Here is a 21154-nt window from a genome sequence, read left to right as displayed (position 1 = left end):
GACAAAATAAGTTATAATAGTATAATAGGACATCACCAATACTAGGTTAAATATAGCAACTTTATATGAGTTATTCTGGAGTGTGGAATAAAGTAAGAAACTCTAAATAGAATTTATATGAAATATTCTAGTCTAATTTTACAAAAAGTAATACAATTTTCAAGAATGTAATGCAACAAAATGACATCATAAATAAATAAAATTTGAATAATTTGATTATTACTTGCATTACACACCTGTGATGGACATAAAAGACATAAAATATTGGTGGTTGCTATCTCTTTCTGAAACCTGGAGCAGCAAAGCTAGCATTTTCAGCAGCAGAGCTGTATGACAGACTTAGGCAGAGGAAGCATGTCACATCATGCCTTGCTTGCACTTTCTTTACACATGAACAGTAAACTCAGAGTATGTAACAGCATTACTGCGGAGGGAGGGGTCAAGAGATATTGACTAATGGCCAGGTCTGTACTACACATGGAAGGTCTGCTTGAGATCCACAATTCCATCTATGTAATTAATATAGCTAGAATAGAGCTTGGTGCCATTTCCACAGCGGGAGGTCAATGGGAGCAAACACTCTCATTGGCTTCTCTTACTCCTTGCGAATCAAGGAGTACCAGCCTCAACCACGGGCACCCTCAGTATTCGATTTGGCAGGCCCTTTCTAGACCTGCAAAATCAAATGCCAGAAGATCGATCTCCAGCACAGTAAATATAGACATGGCCAAGTCTCAGGGTGTACAAGCCACTTCTGTTCCCACTCTAGACTGTACACCTACATGGGAGTGTTTGAGGATTTTATTTTGTATATAGTTAGGGACAGAAATGGTCTGAGCAAAAATGCTAAACCCTGAAAACTGACAATTGTTTTTGAGAAGTTCAGATGCTGCTCTGGATCCAAACTTTATGGTTCCAGACCCTTCTCTGTTCTTTTTGAAGTGGGAATGGGTTAGAGCTATGAAGGAGATAACACGTTGTACATCATTTGTTGATAAGTCTCAGAGGGATAGCCATGTTAGTCTATAACTTTAAAAGCAACAGGACTACTCACCATCTGTTGATGTTTTTTTCAAAATTGTGTTTACTAGTCCATCCAATATTTTAGAGGCACATAAACAACCCATTAAGTCAAACCTACAGCAGTACAACTGTAGTAGGTTGACTCTCATGAGGACTTCAGGTGCATAGACATCCTAATATTCACATTATATAGCATAGTGGGGAAAAATAAGAAGCCAGGAAGTCTCAGAAGTCTTCAAGAATGATCTCTAAAAGTGTATACCCACAGTTACATCTCTATGTTTTTGGGAGTCACAAACAAATATTTAAGTACAATTCTGGTTATCTGCACAAACAAATTCAGCTTGCAGCTGCAGGAAACGTCTCATTAATACTAGCTGGTAACTGTTCAAAATGTTTAAAAGCAAGCAATTAAAAGTTAAACACTTTCAATTGATATGAATTATGTTATCTATCCTAAAAAGTATTAAAGTTGTTTCCTTTCCACTGTAGTACAGAATTTAACTTCATTGTATTAAATTAAGTGACATATGTGGATAGTTATTCTTTTTGTGAACAGTTTTGTTTGGATCAGTGACTATGAAGCACAAGCTAGGTTCTCTGCCACTAAGAGCACTAGTGTACTACAACTGAATTAGCAAACTGAGAATTCAAAAATTTGAGCCAGCTTAAATGGCATTGTGAATAAATGCTCAGGCCTATTTTCCCTGGAACTCTGAACCCAATTCTGGTTCAATAATGCTTACCAGTAAAATGAACTTTGCATGACAGGATAGCTCTATGCAAAGTAGAAAACCGTCCCGGGTGGAAAACCAACACAGCTACAATATGTGTTGTATACTGGCTCAACTAATACATCTCACTAAACTCTGGGGATTTTGTTTCTGAGATGGGATTGAAAGTGAGGAGGTAGAAATTATATCCCTGTCATGAATCAACAATTCCCTCCCCTGTTTTGAGGCAAAAGTGCACATTCCATTCAGACAAGAGGAGAGACAACTTTGTTAACTTAAAGTACAGCTAATTATGTTGTTAGCTGAGTGTCTTCTGAGAATAAAATTATCTAAGTCAGGACTAACTATTATTCTGTTTTGCATAGCCACACACATTAAGTCCATTACAGAGGCTGCTGGAGTGCAATGAGCTTCACAGGAAGAATAAATTGTTGCCAATTTACCACTGTACTGGTGGGTTGGTGATTTAACAACCAAACAATCAAATACCAGTGTCTCTCATAAACCTCCCTTCTTTGGATTTGTCCTTCTCGGTTACCATGACAAACAAATATCCTGCAAGAGATGAGACAGAGAATAAAGCTAGATAATCAGTAGCAAAGGCCATTAATTCCAGCAGAAAGAAATGTTGAGGGCCTTATGCAATGGCTGTACAGGAGTCAAAGAAAAAAAATTCACTTCCACTGTAGCATTCTAGAGACCAGAGTGGCAGAACTCCCCTGGGTAATTAATACTCTTGCTAATCCAGCTGGTTTACATCTGGTGACAGAATCAAGTGTTCGCCGTCATGAAAATTTTTCAAACTAGCAATCGGATAAGATTTCTTGGATCAGAAGTAAGTTGCCTGCATTTGCAGTTACAGCATTAGTTCTTAGTAGCCTAGCCTAGCCCACAAAGCTGCCTGCCTCTGCTTGAATTTCAGTTAGTGATGCTTATTGAAATTCTGTAGGCACTGGAATTTGCCTAGATCAAGACCTGCAAATTAATCCTGGGTCCTCATGGCTGGTGAAAGCCTTTGGAGAGATACTGGGACCTTTGTTGGAGAGGAATGTCAAAAGGGAGCAAAAGGAGTTCGCTTCTCTCAGATAAGCAGTTGTTAGAACCATGTTTCAAACCCCCTCTCTTGACATAGACTATCTATCCAATTATCACTCTGTCTCAAATTTTCAACTTACAGAGGAAGGTTATCAAGGAAGTGGTAGCAAACCCCTCCCCCCCATAATAGTTAGAAATTTCAAGTCTCTTCAAAATCGGTCAATTTGATTTTAGGCTTGGCAGCCGCATTGGTAGTGTTGATTGATGTTCTCCCTTTGACAGCTAATGAATAATATGTTGTCATGGTTACAGGGCAACCTACACTTTAGACCTCTTTAGTCCCTCTTGAGTTCACCCCTATAGTTACAAATTTCTCTGCTTTCACTCCCATCATCTCCCCATAGCTGGAACTACCTGCTATCTCTAGACTTGACCTCTGGGCTGCCCCTTTTACCACCTGTGTCAGCCCGATAAGCACAACTGCACTGGCAACTGTAAACCATTTATTCTGAGGATCTCTGACAGTAGTTGATTAAAGTAACTCAAAACCAAACTGACTGTCAACCAGTGGTACAAATACCCTAAGGGGTATTTGAAAGAAGTCTGGGGGGTACATCAACGCAACTGAAATTTGGAGGAAACTGAATTTTTGTTTTAAGTTTTACGGTGCTTTATTATTTTTGTACTTTTTACACCCAAAAATTTCATTGCCTGCCCTGCTACGATTAAGTTGTTTAAACAAATGTGTTGCAATGGTAGAAAAAATGTGTGTCTGAAAACTGTAGGTACTGTGTACTTTTTTTTGAAAAGGGGGGTACTTATAATTTTTTAAAGGGGCACTTTATAAAAAAAAGGTTGAGAAACACTGCTATACAGCATTATTGATATGTTCACCCAAAGGTGCATAACAATTAATGACATGTTATAAAAATAAACACCTATATGCATACTTTTAAATTAACTTTAATCTTGTACATTTTAATAAATTCCATTCAACCCCATTACAGTGCTTCCATCTCTGGGCTGAAAGAAACAGATACCCTGATGTATTCTCACCCACTTTCTCAGTGTCTCTCTTAGCATCAGCCTCTCCCCACAGGCAACTGATGACAGCTCTCTCAATCCCAGTGGTACCCTCGAACTCTAGAGCAACACTTCTAAAATACTATTATCCTCTTTGATCCTAGGCTCAGACCTGGGATGGGTAAATTATGCCTGACTGGCTGGAACCAGGCAGAGACAATCCCTAATTAACATCTCCCTACATTGTTTCCTGAAATGGCCTTATCTCTGATATTGTTTCATTTGCTGTTTTCTTCTCCTTACCAGCCTCCTTTGATTTAATCGTATGTAGTCAGGTAGGATATCAAACAAGTACACTGAAGTGCATATGATATTTATTAAAAAAATACTCATAGCTCCCTTTTGCCACGTGCCTACATCGATTTTTTAGATTGTTGCTGACCCAGTTATTGACCCTCCAGGATAGCTGGAGTAGCATGAGTGGTTCTATTTTGTGCTTTCTGGGAGGTTACAGAGGTTAGTGTTGGTCAATTTTTCATCTATCCGAGGAACCTGGAGACTGTTACAGGGTTTGTTCTGTCACACTCATTCATCATATAATGGGTATATTTGGTTCCAGAGAAGTAGATGTGTTTGTCTATTTCATCAAAAACAATGAGGAGTTCTGTGACTAACAAATTTCATGGGCCTACAGCTCCCTTTGTCAGATGCATGATGTAGAATTTTCAGTTTGGATGGGATTTATACAGAGATGGGAGTGTTACTTCCGTGCTATTGAGGCTAATTTAGTCAGGTGGATGTGGCCCACTTCCAATAGTTGGTAATAAGGTGAGAATACCTAAAGGGAAAAATTACTTTTCCCCTTTTGTTAAGCCATTCTCAGTCCCTATTTAGACCCATTCTCATGCTGCCAAGTTGACACATAAATTCCAGCTCAGCAGTTCCAGATGCTTTTGCTATTTCTAAGAGAACAAGAATCTCTTAGTTACTAGGAATTGACACAGTTTTTGCCCAAGGTGCAGTTTTCCTTGAAAGTTTTATTTTTTACCCATCATTTTAAAGTCAGCATCTTGAGAATTCACCCCAGAATGGCCTCACTATAAACTTACTATCTAGAAGAACAGATTTCTACCAACTCCCAAGAGCTGGTATAGGTTCACTGGATATGGGTACACTTCCTGCAATGCTGCAGAAAAACCTGAGGCTTTTTTGGGATGGAGGGGCCTGGAAAGCACTTAAATCTTTCAAAACTATGTTTTAATATTGCAGCATATGAACAGACTCTATTCTATTTCCCAGTCACAACACTGCACACCATGAATTCTGTAAGGATCTTATAGCTAAACTAAAAGAAAAAGTTAATCATTCTTCGGTTCAGTAGTTCCTACATGCCAGAAGCAACCTCAACCCAGCCATCTCATAGTCTTAAAATACACTGCAGTCATGTCTTTAATTGAGTTCTATAAAAAGAAGTAGGCACTAATCAACACCATATGTTATTCAATTAGATAGTAATACATATCTGTTTCTCTAGCCTGTGTTAACATAATGAAACACTTTGGGTGGTTTGGAACTATTTAAGACCAAGTAATTAATTTGCAAGCATCAACTTTTAAAATCTGAGAAGCACTGCTGTGGTGACTAAGCTCTATACAGTCAGAAATCCAAACTTCAAAGTCCTGACTGGGTTTAAATTCTGTCCTATTCCAACATAACCCCTACAGAAGATAAAAAGACTAAACAGCTGGACCCAACCACCCTCTGCCTCTGTGATCCATACACAAAGAGGATCCCTAGCACAACATCTTGCCATTCCCATGCAGAGAAGGTCAGATGTGTCTGTAGTATCATTTTCATCCCTAGGATAGTGACTTTTAATTTGGGGGAGCGGGAAAGTCTCTGTTAACTCAATGGTTAGGGCACTCTCCTGAGATGTGAGAGGCTTAGGTTCAAGTCGCTACTTTAAAATCAGGCAAAACAAGAACTTAAGCCTGATTCCCATATCTGCTGCATGGCAGCTGAGTATCATAATCACTGAACCTATTGACTATTCTGAGGTCTAGCTTTCAGTCAGGTTTTTGTTGGAAATAGTTTAAAGGCCTTAGTTTTGTCTGAAAGTAGAAGGAGATTTTTCTCAAAATAATGAAAAATTTTACAGGACAGGAACCTGTCCCAAAGCTGTCCCTGCCTTCCCCTTCCCACCACCCACACACCCATTTCCAGTCAGGCTACAAAGGGCACACATCAGTCCAATAGGCAATTTTTACACGTCAATGAAGTTACAGACAGGCAGGGGTTTTTCAGGGGGAGGGGAGAGGGAAGCTCTGACCTCCCATGCCTGGAAATGGTGAAAACAGCTGCTGGCTTGGGAGTTCCTGGAGGCACTGCTTTGAGTTGGCAATGGCTTGGGAGCAAGAGATCCAACAATGCAGGCCATTCTGACTTCCTGTATATCTTTATTGATAGTATATTCTCGATCTCCTCCTTTATGGAGCAAATCCAGCTGCTACCACTCTTGTCCACACCCAGGCTACATCTACACTGTAGAGTTTTTGCACATGGAGCATCCACACAAGTAGGGTTGCCAGATGATTGAAACAAAAATACTGAACACCTTCCCCCCCCCCCCCCCAAAAAAAGAAAAAAACACCGGGAAAAAATTCTGTTCAAGAAAAAAAGCGGGGGGGGGGGGGGGGGGGTGAGAGACCAAAGTTGTTGAGCAAAAAAAATTTAAAATAAAACAGCATTACAACATGTTCCCTTTAAGAGTGAGTGCAGGGATAGGAACAGAGGAGCGGTTGATCACTAAGACCCAGGGGAGTCATTGCTTCCCCTTGGTCTTTTTGCCATCAGCCATTTAGTGCTAGCAGCCTTGAGGAACCAGGTTAGCAAGAGGTCTGGGGTCAGGAGTTGGGAGTGTTGGGGGCCACGAGGGACTCGGTGGGGGGGAGGCCGGACACTGAGTGTTTGTAGGGTTGCCAGGTGCCCAGAATTTTCACCTCTTGGGGGAAAAAAAATCAGAAAATACCAGACATCCTAGGTGTCCGGTATTTTCTGAATTTTTTTACTGGATAGGAGGTGGAAATATCAGACTGTCCGGGTGAACACCAGACACGTGGCAACCCTAACTACAAGTGCATTTTTGCACAAGAAAAAGTACAGTAGATCATCAGAGGATAGGGCTTTTTGCACAAGAATTATTCCTCTTTCTACAAGGAATAAGCCTTTTTATGCAAGAGCTCTTGCGCAAAAAGACATTGTAACCAGACAGCCCTCCCCCCATCTCAAACAATCTTGCTTGCCCTCTGAGATGTCTGTATACAGGACAGAGAAGGAACAATAAGAAAATCAGCATAGCCATTAAGCTTTGGTCTGCTTTGATGCGAGATCAGGATATGCGAGTGTTCCCTTACTCTGAGTAACGATTAAGGCAATTAACTGAGCTTGAGGCTGCAAGAAGTGCCCAGCTGGCACCCATGTTGATTCGAACACACACAGTCCCTGGGAGAGGAATTTCCCACTGAGAAAAAGAATGCCCAGTACTTCCAATTTAATCCTCTCAACTCTCTCTTACAAGTGTAAATTAAGTTCACAACTGCCTTGTAAGAACTGGTCTCACAAAAGACAGACCAGCACCATTTGGAATCAAAGATAAGAAAGAGAAATACGTGACTCAATGGGTATAAAAGTGGGTACAGCAGCGCACTCACTTTTGAGTGTCAAACTACCCTCTACCTGCTGGTCGGGTTAGGTGTTTTGACCTCCCGAGGTTCCACGGGGACGCCCACCTCGTATTTTCGTCTTTCCGAGGAATTGAGGGACCGATCCTGGCCTGACACGCTGGGACCGAGCGATGCAGAAGGGGGTAAAAATTGTACCTGTATGTGTCCTTTTGTTTTAGTGCATGCATAGAGCTCTTTAAAGATTAAGCTGTCATTTGGTACCATTATTTTCTATTTCCTATCTTTATTTTCATTTGTAACCATTTTTTAAAGATCTATCTATCTATCTATATATATATACTTGACAACAGTTAAGAAATAGAACAATAGCCATTGCAACCATATGATTTATAAGCTTCCTCAGTAAACCTGTAACTGTTTAAGCTTTAACCTGACTCCTTCAGTTGCTGTAACAGAACCAGGCACAATTTAAAAGAACTTCAGCCGGTCTTAAGGGACAGATATAGGGAGAGCTTGGGCGTTTGGATTTTTGTTACACCCAGGTGGCAGAATCCACTGGGGCACTTCTCAGCCTCCCCCAGGCTGCCCGCTGCGAAGGAATCACAGATTCTAGCAGCTAAAATCTGAAGTATAATAAGCTCTCCCTGTACACTTATTGGGCACTCGTCAACCTCCTCCAGGTTGCCTGCTGCAAGGGACCCCGGTCTCAGCAGTTAAAGTCTCGGGTGTATAGTACACACACAGTATAGGAAGATCTTGGGCATTTGGATTTGTGTCACACCCAGGTGGCAGAATCCACTGGGGCATCTTTCAGTCTTTCCCCAAGGCTGCCCGCTGTGAAGGAATTACGAATTCTAGCAGCTGAAATCTTAGGTGTTATAAGCTCTCCCTGTACACTTATTGGGCACCCGTCAACCTCCTCCAGGTTGCCTGCTGCAAGGGACCCCGGTCTCAGCAGTTAAAGTCTCGGGTGTATAGCACATACACACTGCCCTGACCGTCGGCTGACAAACATGTGTGGTTGTCAACAAGGGATTCTGGTACAAGAAATCCCTATTGGAAAAAGCACAGGTGCTCTGATGGCCATTCTATGAATGGCTATCAAAGATTTCTTGCACAAGAGCATCTATGGCAGTGTGGACACTCTCTTGAGCAAAAGCATGTGGCAGTGTGGAGGCGCTCTTATGCAAGAACTTTTTACGAAAGATCTCTTCTGCAAAAAGTTCTTGCTCAAGAAGTCTGCAGTGTAGACGTAGCCCCGAAGACCTTGTAATATTTCTGCAGTGTGTAGTGAGCAATGTCTGAGTAGCAGATCCTACAAACATGAAGAGCGAGATAAGAGAGCACAGATTTTTCAGCTACTAAGAGGAGATTTGATTTAATCACTTTGGGGGAAGAGAACCAAGAATATTAAGTAAATGGGCATTGGAAGGAATTTTTTTTTAAAAGAAAATAGTTCAGATGAAACCAAAAAGAAAATAGATTAGGAGCCTGGGGAAGGTTCATTGCTACCAAATATTTTAATATAATGTGTGAATACTATAATAATGAACAGATAGCACCTTATTTTAACATTGATATTGTCAGAATCTCTTCTCTCCCAGTTAGATATCAATTTCTAAATACTCTGATTAAAATATGGCAAAACGCATCTGTTGATTCACACAATGGTTTTGGAAGGCTCTGGACTACAGTTGGGTGAACTCTTGGGGAAAATCTTTTGTTCATCTCAAAATGCAGATTTTGGCTGACCAAAATACTTCACAAACCCATGGTAAACTCACCTATTTGTTTCAACAGTTGAAAACCAAATTTCCAGAAAAATCAAAATGAAAAAAAAAATCTTTTCAGTTTGAAACAACTTTTCGTTTCTAAGTTTATTTCAATTTAATTTTAAAAATGTTAAAAAGAAACTCAAAAGCATAATGAAATGTATTGTTTCAGGTCAAACAAAAAAAGGTTTCATTCAACCCAAAACTAAGGATTTGTTTATAATTTTGGCATGCTGAAATTATTATAACTTAATTATTGTAAATGTTCTATTGTATTTTTTCTTCAGTCAGAGAACTTAACACATCACTTGGTTTCACAGCTCTACTCTGGAGGCTCCTTTTGATTTTTTAGGAAAGATCTCCTGTTTTCCACCAAAATCATCACAAAATCTATATTCAGGAAAAAACAGCAAGCAAATGGTCTGGTAGCACTTTATAGACTAACAAAACATGTAGATGGTATCATGAGTTTTCGTGGGCACAGCCCACTTCTTCAGATGACCAGAGTTATGAGTAGGGGATATGAAAACTCAAAATAAATAGGAAAGGGGAAGGAAAGGGAGGAGAAAAAGAAAAAAAGGAAAAAAGGAAAAAGGAAGGGGGGGGGGGTGAGACAGGGCAGCATTAAGTATCTGGAGAATGGATACTTGAACCAAAGCAGATCAAAGTAAATAGATAGATGCTAATTCAGGAAGGATACCACTCACAGAACTGTTAGCACCTTCAGTGGTTATGAAGTAGGGTTGGCTAGGACACTACCTACTTCTTAACCACTGAAGGTGCTAACAGCTCTGTGAGTGGTTTCCTTCCTGTCTTAGCAATCTATCTATTGACTTTGATCTGCTTAGGTTCAAGTACTCATTCTCTGGATACTTAATGATGCCCTGTCTCATACCTCCCTTCCTTTTTTTCTTTTTTTTTCTTTTTCTTCCCCCTCTCCTATTTATTTTGAGTTTTCATATCCCCTACTCATAACTGGTCATATGAAGAAGTGGGTGGGGCCCACAAAAGCTCATGATACCATCTATATGTTTTGTTAGTCTATAAAGTGCTACCACACCAGGCAAATCATTTTTTCCCTAAAACGAGGGAGGGAAATGTTCTCTGCATCATTGTTGCATCCTAATGATCCCGTCATTCACTGCCAACTTTCATGTTATTGAACTCTGACCCCTGAATTGCTGCATTACAATCACTGTCATTCTGCTGAGGAGGAAAGAATGAAACTACTCGGAACTTGTCAATGCTGATATTTACTTGGCTGATGGGAGGCACTATTTTAATTTTAGAACATATCACTTTTTCCCTCCTTTGTGGCTTAGCATGCTGTCATTTCAACAACATGTTCATAAAACAAAACCTACGCAAAGAAACTCCTTAAGGGAATTCAGGTTAAGAAGAAAAGTTCACTTATATGCATGTTTAAAAAATATCAAAATAAAGAAATCTGGGTTTGAGACAGAAATTTCATCTCTAGTAAGCGTTCTTATGCCTAGGAATTATAATAATTAGAAACTGCATCTGGTTAAATTAACTGATAATATGTTGAACATAGACTCAGTTAGGGAAACAGGACTATGTAGCACTTTAAAGACTAACAAGATGGTTTATTAGGTGATGAGCTTTCATGGGCCAGACCCACTTCCTCAGATCAAATAGTGGAAGAAAATTGTCACAACCATATATACCAAAGGATACAATTAAAAAGAAAAAAAAAGTGAACACATATGAAAAGGACCAATCAAATTTCAGAACAGAAGGGGGATGGAGAGGAGGGAAGGCAAATGTCTGTGAGCTAATGATATTAGAGGTGATAATTGGGGAAGCTATCTTTGTAATGGGTAAGATAATTAATGTCTTTGTTTAAACTTAGGTGTAAAGTGTCGAATTTAAGCATGAATGTCAGTTCAGAGGATTCTCTTTCAAGTGTAGTCTTAAAAGGCCTTTGAAGCAGGATTCAGGTAATCAAGTCATTGAGACAATGTCCTTTCTGGTTGAAATGGCAAGAAACTGTTTTTTCTTTGTGATCCTGTCTAATATCTGTTTTGTGGGCATTGATTCTTTGGCGAAGTGTCTGAGACGTTTGTCCAATGTACATAGCAGACGGACACTTTCGGCACATGATAGCATAAATTATATTTCTGGCTGAGCAGGAATATGTGTTCTTGATCTTATAACTCACTTGGTTAGGTCCAATAATGGTATCAGCAGAGTGAATATGTGGACAAAGCTGGCAACGAGGTTTGTTGCAAGGGAAGATTCCAGGGTTGGTATTAGTGTGGTATGTCCTGTGGTTGTTGGTAAGAATTATCTTGAGGTTAGGTGGTTGTCTATAGGAGACATTTACCTTCCCTCCTCCCCATCCCCCTTCTGTTCTGAAATTTGATTTGTCCTTTTCATAAGTGTTCACTTTTTTTTCTTCTTTTTAATTGTATCCTTTGGTATATATGGTTGTGACAATTTTCTTCCACTATTTGATCTGAGGAAGTGGGTCTGGCCCACAAAAGCTCATCACCTAATAAACCATCTTGTTAGTCTTTAAAGTGCTACATAGTCCTATTTTTTGTTTCGGCTACACCAGACTAACACAGCTACATTTCTATCAGTTGGGGAAGTGGTAGAAAGGTGATATGGAAAAGATTTTTAAAGATTTGAACTTGGGAACTTATTTTTTATTTATAAAGTAAGCCTGAAATGTGGCTTTATTGTTAATTGCTGTTCTTTACACATTAGCTATAACAGAAGTGGTTATTTTCTCAGTGCTAAAGGATTTCTGGGGCTCCCGGAGTTGGTTTTTGTTATGAGCTCTCACATTTTAAATGAAGGATTGGGAATTTTGAAACCACTTCAGCTGTAAAAAAACATAAATCTACAAGGATCTTCCACTTCCTTAATTTTTTGTTATTTACAAAAACTTTTTTGATCTTCTTCATAAAGCACAAGGCTAATTTTTCTCCTTTATAACTCTCACTTTAAAATCAGTTCTGCAACTCTCAATATTACTAAAAAGCTACAGAATTTAGGCACATATTTATTCTAATTATTTTTTAAACACAAGCATTTGTTTTCATGAGTTATAAATTGCTCAGATAAAGCTGATTTAACAAGGGTATTGTTTTTATTACTTCACTATTCTCACTGGATCATTTGCAGTTCAATTTATTGGTGAGCAGGTCACATTCAGAACAATATAATGTATAAAGGTAAAAGTTTATTATGTTAATAAAGATTAACAGATGATTTTGTTAGTATGTACCAGATATTTAATGATGTAATTTTTTTAAAATTAGGGATTTGGGCCATAATCCTGTTCAACGTCCTCCTAATGTTAACCCTTAATCCATGCTAATCTAGGAAGAGTTCACTACAGAGGCAACTTCATGTATTTCACTGCAATCACATGTAGGGTTGCTAACTTTCTAAAACACACAAAAAAAGGGAATACTCCCACCTCACCCTTCTCTGAGGCCCCTCCCTCCCTCACTCCATTCCTCATTGCTTGCTCTTGCCCACCCAGATGCACAGAGTTAGGATTCAGGAGAGGGGTGAGTGCTCCAGGGTGGACCAGAAATGAGGGATTCAGAGTCCAAAAGAGGGCTCCAGGTTGGGGTAGTGGATTGGGTGAGAAGGTGGCGGTGATGAGGGCTCCACTGAGGTGTGAGCTCTGTAATGGGGCATTTGGAATGAAGGAGGGGATTCTAGATGGGGGTAATGGGTTGAGGCATGGTCCCTGTGGTACTTATTGTGGCTCTCATGATGCAGCCTCCAGGTCCCTGCAGCCCCAAAGCACAGGCAGGATCCACATGCTGCCCTTGTGCTTGCTGGTGCCATTCCCACAGCTGCCATTGGTGGCAGTCCCAGCCAATAGAAGCTATGGAGGAGGCATTCAGGGGGCAGAGTGCTCAGCCACTGCTTCCAGGAGCTACACGGAGCCAGGGCAGGTAGGGAGCCTGGCTTAGTCTTGGACCCTCGCTGTGCTGCTTACTGGACTTTTAACAGTCTGCTCAGTGGTGCTGAGCAGAGCCATCAGAACTAGTTGTTCTGGTTGAAAACCAGATGCCTGGCAACCCTAATCACAATAGACCGTGAAATCAATAGGGTTGCACGTGAGTAACAGAGGGAAGAATTTGACAATATCTTTCTATTGGTATGGCATTTCTAATATGCATATCACCACAGTAGCTTGATGTCATGCATTTATAAAAAGCATATTCAACAGAAATACGTCAGACAAATCTAATTACTGAGAAAGCATATTGCATCTGATGGATCATAGATGAATAGGCAGAATTCAATATAGCTCTACAGGCAAACCTGAATTGACCAGTATAGTTGTAGCACAAGTTACCACAGCTACATATATTTGACTTGGACACTGAAAACTCACTTGTATATATCCATAATGGTAAGAAGTGAATCCAATAAAACTGCATGTAATAGGAAGAAAGACCGAGGGTATGTCTACACTGCAGAGGTTTTTTCGGCAAAACGGCCATTTTTCCAAAAAAAACCCTTCACTGCAATTGCATTCTTTTGAAAAAAAATTGAAAGAACGGAGGGGTTTTTCTGACATTGGTAAACTTCTTTCTATGAGGAAGAAGCCTTTTGTGAAAGAGCTCTTTCGGAAAAAAGGTGTGTGCGGATGGGGAAAAGGGAGTTCTTTTGAAAGAAGAGGGAAGAGGAAAAAGCACAGGTACCCTGGTGGCCACTCTGTTCATAGTAATCACAGCTTAAATTCGAGATAGCGATCTGCTTTTTCAAAAGATAGCATCCATTCAGTGTGGCTATTTCGATGCGCTTTTGCTGTGTAGACGCTTTCTTTTGGAAGAAGTTTTTTTGAAAGATCTCTTCCAGAAAAGCTTCTTCCGAAAGAAGCCTGCAGTCTAGACATAGCCTGAGTCATAAAAATTCTTGTATCAGAGGCCTGAGGCCTGGACTATAAGTGGTCAATGTTTTGCTAATAAAAAGTAAAGTTAGCAAGGATCAGGCTATAAGCAGGAGTCAGGCTCTGCCTGCATATTCACTCACAGAGCCAGGCAAGAACATGGACAGTATTGCAAAAATACATATTCCTAAGACGTGCTAGGCACAGGACACTGACACAAACAAATTCCAGAAGGACGGTACCAAACTAGCCCAATACCAAATATAGTGCAAACCACACAACATACACATACCCTTGTTTTTACAAACCCCGCACCTCCCCTCGCCCCCCGTGGGGTATACTCGGGTGTGGGGTATACACATTTTTACTCACCAGGTGGTGAGCCTGTCATCGCCTCTTCTTGTGGCTGCACAGCCACTAGCCACCAGCTGCCAGCCTCTGGGCGGGGGATCGCTCATCTCACTGTCCCTTCCTGCGGCTGCACAGGAACCAGGCAGTGAGCACTCCCCCGCCCAGACGCTGGTGGGTCCTGTTCCCCTTCCCCTTCCTGCAGCTGGGCAGGAACCTGTGGGATGAGCGCTTCCCCACCTGGAGTCTGGCGGCAGCGCTGGAACCTGGGGCGGTGAGTGGCTAATCCCTCCCTACCCCCTCGCACTGTAAATATAACCCCAGCAAATATACCCCCAGCACAGAAAAGTCTTGTATACCCCATGGGTTATATTTTTGTGCAGGGTATACAAGATTATTTTTTACTCAAATAGAAAAAACCGTGGGTTATATTTGGATTCAGGGTATATTCAGGTGCAGGGTATATTTGCTAAATTACGGTATATAATGGGAACATGCTGACCTCTCAAAGGTAAGATCAGCATGACAGTATACTGGATAGAAAGGATTTGATCAAACCAACAAGTACATGGTAATTGGTGTGGGGGGGGGGGGCAGTAACAATCACTGTCAGAGGGACTATACATAATGGCTACGTTTACACTGGCATGATTTTCCGAAAATGCTTTTAATGGAAAAGTTTTCCGTTAAAAGCATTTTCAGAAAAGCGCATCTAGATTGGCAGGATGCTTTTCCGCAAAAGCACTTTTTGCGGAAAAGCATCCATGGTCAATCTAGACGCGCTTTTCCGCAAAAAAAGCCCCGATCGCCATTTTCGCGATCGGGGCTTTTTTGCGGAAAACAGTACTGTGCTGTCTACACTGGCCCTTTTGCGCAAAAGTCTTTCGGAAAAAGACTTTTGCCCAAACGGGAGCAGCATAGTATTTCCGGAAAAGCACTGACGATCTTACATGAGATTGTCAGTGTTTTTCCGGAAATTCAAGCGGACAGTGTTGACAGCTGGCAAGTTTTTCTGGAAAAGCGGCTGATTTTCCGGAAAAACTTGCCAGTCTAGACACAGCCAACCTGTTTCTATCAACAGTTAAAATGGAGTCTCCCAGGGAATGTATCTGGTCAGCTTAGGAGTCAATGGAAAGTCCCACTATTCACTGAGCTGTGTCTATATTGTCACAGGCATGCATGTGCTAATGTAGCTGTAGACACTGATCCAGGGAGCTGGGATGCTGCTTCATCGACAATAAACCTAGCCGGGGACCATCAGAACTTAACAGGTCTTGTGGTCACTGGGTGGCTCGCTCAAGGTCTACTATGCCCACTACCTGTGCAGAGCTGGGACAGCATACAGAAGAAAAGCACCGAGCCAAACATCTGATGACACTGTGTATGAAACCTGGAGTTCTTAATATTTCTCTGTTAATTCCAATGCCTTTCTCCAAGGATTTTCACTTCGGTTTGACTATTGAATGTGTGTGCTAGCATATCATATTCTAATATAACACTATGAAGAACCTAATGCACTCATTTCCTCAGATAAAGTTTCAGATTTTGATCATAGTTAAACAGCAGTAATGCATCAGAATGACTTTGCAGAAGCCAGATCGTATCAGTATTTCTACAAGAGAAAATGTAAAATTGGTTACACTAAAATTTGCTGAGTTCTACTGCAATGAGGAGATCTACTCCCTACTAATATTGTCCACCATAGCATGATAAAGAATCCTAACCAAACTAGGCTTCCTAACTAGATCTAATGTAGTTGAGCTCCAGATCTACCAAAACATGATGGAAAAATTATCAGGTCAAATCTGGCTGACCTTAGAAAACAATTCTTCATCAACCTACAAGTTTTGCCTTCTTAGAGGGCAACAGGATTGGGTCTTTTCTATGTGCACTCAGAAATTGAACACATGTTGGTTTGCATGCATAAAAATCAATAACAAAAAAAAGAGGAAAATGCATTGATAGACATCAGACACCTAAAGCCAATGCTGCCCTCTAATACATGGGTTTGCATTTCTGTTTGCTTTGTTAAAAACAAACGAACAAAAAAGCCAGTCACTGCATAAAACTCCAAGTACAATGAATGATTTTACAAGAGATTCAGCAATGTCTGCCCACACCTGGGAAATTAATGGAGCTTGCTGACAGTCTGCTAAAATTCATGCTAAAAATACTGCCATATTGTTGCTAGAAAATAGAATATATGTTTTAGAAATTAGGAGGAATATTTTGGCTTGTATTTAAGATATTAAAAAAATTGGTTCCAATTTTTACCATGTTGAGCTACCGCAGGCCATTATCTTTCTTCATGATTCCATCTGTTGTTACTACTTTTTTCTCTTTAAAATCCCTTCTCTGTCATGGTTGCCATTTTCCAATTGATAAATTCTACTTTAGAATTTATGATAAAGCCATGCGGAACACATTGTCCTACTTCCTTCCCATCTGTCTCTATCAGGCCCTGAACCCCACTGTCTTTACAAAAGAAAATTCAAAGTGTTATTTCTAATTTAACCTAACACTAATTTCAAATCACAGGAAAGAATATTACTTTTATAGACACATTGAAACAGAATTTGTGTTTTCCTCCACTTCCTGAGAGGTCCTTACAGCAGCAGACTAAATGTTCAGACTAAATCCATGAAGTTAGAGCTGAAATGAAGTATATGGAGTATACTCATCCTCTAGAGCTGTGCTAGTACTCTATTGAGAACCTCTGAGAAGAACTTATGCATGACAGACCTATGGAGAATTCTTAAATTACTTCATCAAAGCTGATTCAGCTGGACAAGCTTATATACACTGTTAGACAGAGAAAGTTTATAAGATCCCCTGAGACTTCTTGGAGGATTGGATTGTTTCAAATCCATAGCAAATTACCGCCCAAATTAGCAGCAAAAGTATTCTTCTGCAGCAAAGGGCATTTAAGACTATTGAATAAAATGAAATTGAAATTCGAAGAGCAAACAGATTTTGAAACATGGTTTTACAAATAAAGGTTAGAAGAGTTTACAGAAAATGTAATCTCTCTCATCTTTTAAAGACCCATAATTCAGAAATACTTTGATTAAACTAAGCATAAAAAGGGCTTTAGTTGGAAAATAAAACAGTACAATAACTTCAATATGAAATACTTTTTTTTGGAAGAAGTTAGGTGTAAGAATTGGGTTTGTAACAGAAAAGGTTTTACAACCTTCAATAATAACTGTTGTTTTCCACATTGTGGAGTTAATCACAGTACACAATGGAGGTCTAAATACACTTTATCCCTTCAGACTGCAAACCAGTATCTATGGTCATTTATGCCAGTGAGAAACAGGAGTAGGTTCACTGAAGTCAATAGAGTTTCATTGGCATTAAAAATGATATAAATCAGAGCAAAAATCAGGCCCTGCATTTTCAAGTCTAATCTAAAAATCCTACAGTAGTTCTACTCCCAAATAGTCACTATAATCTCTGCAATTCTTTGCTATGGTTTATGAAAACTGTCAATTTTAAAATCTATTTTATCTCATATTGCTTGGCTTAAATGAAATGTACTGCCTTTCCCGTGTGTGAAATACTTCCATTTTAGAATTCCTTTGACTTACTGGGATTATTTTCATGAGTAAGAACTTCTGAAAACCTTTTCACATGAGGATAGCATTTTAAATAGATTTGATAAAACAATTCAAATGTTCTGATAGATGAGTAGTAAGAGCTAATTACTCTGCAAAACAAGTCTGTAACAGTTTGCCATTGACTTGATCAAACCTGAGAAAATGAGCTATTTTTAGTTCTCTGGGAAGATGTATAAACTATCCTTGAATTAATGTTTCCAAGCTCAACATTTGTATTGTGAGTGGGTTTGTTTCTTTTTAAAGAATGATGTTTCCTTGTAAAAAAATGTCATTAGGATAAAGTGCAGGCACCAGAAAAACAAGCAAACAAATAAAACTGCAGTATCCTAAATTTTAGACAACTTCATACAAAGTCTGTCTTATTTTAATAGGCATTCCTTTGTTATTTCTGTTACACTTTCCCAGTGTGTTCATTACCGAGACATACAGAGAGTAAATACTGCAGGCAGGCAAAGCCATCAAAAATACATTCAGCCTAAGAGTAAACAATTGAACAAAAATGACCTTCCCCCAAGCCTTACAGATGAGAGACTGTTCCATCCCTAAATGCCACTTCCTAATTTAGATGAAATCCTCATTCTCGCAGTCAAAATTACTGAAAACAGTCCTAATAATGCAATTTTCAATTGATACTTGGTAAGGCAACTTGAATGACTTACCTTGCAGCATAGCAATGCTATCTACCACAATGAGTACCACTCCTACAGAACACATCTGGAACCAGCATATACTCACTGCCATCAGCTGCTTTGCACAAATCACTTGATTATTGATCACTACACTTATCATTCTTCATTGACTGAACCTCATTTCACATTACTGCTCTCCTGCTGCTTCAGCAAGTTCCTGATATTTCTCCTGTGGTAAGATTTCACAAACAGGCCAGGGCAATGATCCCTTTTACCATTTCAAGATTTTTACGCTGATCTGCAATTTTCTTCCAAGAAGAAAAAAAATGCATTTGATGCAAACATTTATACTTATAAGTAAACTGTGGAGGAAAACACAGACCCAAAATATCTCACCTCATCCACCCAACAATGTACATTCATTGATATGAGAAACTTGTTTAGCTGTACAAGTTTATTCCTAGATGCAAAAGAAAGTCTAATATATATAAAAGTATATTTAGATACTTTTTAAAAATAAATTCATTGCTTGTTAATGACATCCAAAAATTCAATCTGAATCCCTCCAGGTTGGCCTCTATCAGCAGCCAGAGCAGCAATGAAAACTCCTTCACTTTGTCCCATTCAGTATGCCTGTACCCTGACCTGGAGGAAATATCTTCAGGGATGATAGGAGTGACTCCATTTTCTACACCATTCAGTCCTTGGCCTTGCAACTATGATGGATAGTAATGATGCCAATTCATGACTAATGCAGGGATAGTTTAGTACAGTGTTTCTCAAACTTTTTTTTTTAATAAAGTACCCCCTTAAAAAAATTGTAAGTACCCCCAGTACCTACAGTTTTCAGACACACACATTTTTTTTTCTATCGTTGCAACATATTTGTTTAAGCAACCAAATCATAGCCAGGCTGGCAAAGAAATTTTTGGGTGTAAAAAATACAAAAATAATAAAATGCTGAAAAACTTAAAACAAAAATACAGTTTTCTCCAAATTTCAGTTGTGTTGACATACCCCACAGACTTCTCTCAAGTACCCCTAAGGGTACTTATACCACTGATTGAGAAACACTGGTTTAGTGTGAGAACACTGAGTAGTTGCCTACATAGAACTAGACTGAAAAGACCAACTTTTTCACATAACACAATCTGGGCTGAGTTTGCATGGCAAAGGAGGAGTGAATGTTTTCATGTCCCATTACCATTCACTGTACATTGAACTGTTAATGTGTATTACAACGAATTGGTTTTGTTAGAATGTGAGCACATAATTAGTAAAGGCACTATGGCTTTCTAGTTGTTTAATTTAGACATGTAAGAAAAGCCAGTAAATCACAGTTATGTCCTATTGTTACTTGTATTGGCTAAGTTACAAACTTTGGAGACAACAGCTCTCACTAAATTTCAGTCTTTCACACAATGACTTGTTTAGCTCATTTATAATTCTTACAAAGGATATTTTAAGGATTAGCTCCACTGTGAGCACAGCCTTCTTCACCAGCAAGACCTTAACTGAAGAATGCAAAATGAGGGAAAAGCAAACAAATCATGGAGTCTGAGTGGCAGAAGTCACTCTCCTGTGAGGAAATGAAATGTGTGTCCTGGAATATTAGAGAAAAAACTTTATTGTGCCGTATCAGTTATCATATTATACAGGCAGTCCCCGGGTTACGTACAAGATAGGGACTGTAGGTTTGTTCTTAAGTTGAATCTGTATGTAAGTCGGAACTGGTGTCCAGATTCAGCCGCTGCTGAAACTGACCAGCGGCTGACTACAGGAAGCCCGAGGCAGAGTTGCTTTGCCCCGGGCTTCCTGGAATCAGCCTCTGATCAGTTTCAACAGGCTGAATCTGGACGCCAGTTCCGACTTACATACAGATTCAACTTAAGAACCCCAGGCGTCCCCAAGTCAGCTGCTGCTGAAACTGATCAGCGGCTGATTCCAGGACACCTGGGACAGAGCAGCTGGGGTGCTGCCGGGTTGGTCCAGTAGTGCCCAGAGCGGCACTGCGGGACCTACCTGCAGCGCCCCAGCTGCTCTACCACAGGCATCCGGAGAAAAGCCTGGACTGCTGGGGGGGGGGGGCGTACTAGCTGCCGCCCCCCCCCCCCCCGCCCCAGCAGACCAGGGAGATGCGGGCGGGGGACCGAGACGTACCACGGTCCCACCGCACGGGTCCTCCATGGCTTTGCTCCCTGTCTCCCTGGTCTGCTGGAGACCAGCAGACCAGGGAGACGGGGAGCAAAGCCGCGGAGCACGCTGGCAGCGGGACAGCCGCGGCGTGTATGGGCTGTCCACTGCCCGCATGCTCCACGGCTTTGCTCTGCTTTGCTCCCCGTCTCCCTGGTCTGTTGGTCTCCAGCAGACCAGGGAGATGGGGAGCAAAGCCGCGGAGCACG

At 40.4% G+C, this 21154-nt stretch overlaps 1 protein-coding gene across 1 annotated transcript in view; it reads right to left on the bottom strand.

Annotated features, from left to right (window-relative positions):
- The window catches only part of ZNF385D (zinc finger protein 385D), a 518904-nt gene extending 499992 nt beyond the window's left edge, over window positions 1-18912 (bottom strand). Inside the window, exon 1 of the mRNA XM_089776010.1 lies at window positions 18783-18912. Within this exon, the coding sequence (XP_089632136.1) occupies window positions 18783-18912 (130 nt within the window). The remainder of the gene's footprint in view (window positions 1-18782) is intronic.
- Between the last annotated feature and the right edge of the window lie 2242 nt (window positions 18913-21154).

This window comes from Pelodiscus sinensis, chromosome 2, assembly GCF_052426305.1.
Source record: "Pelodiscus sinensis isolate ZL-2025 chromosome 2, ASM5242630v1, whole genome shotgun sequence".
NCBI lineage: Eukaryota > Metazoa > Chordata > Testudines > Trionychidae > Pelodiscus > Pelodiscus sinensis.
Note: the sequence above shows the minus strand (reverse complement) of the source record. Positions and strands in the feature narration are given on the sequence as shown.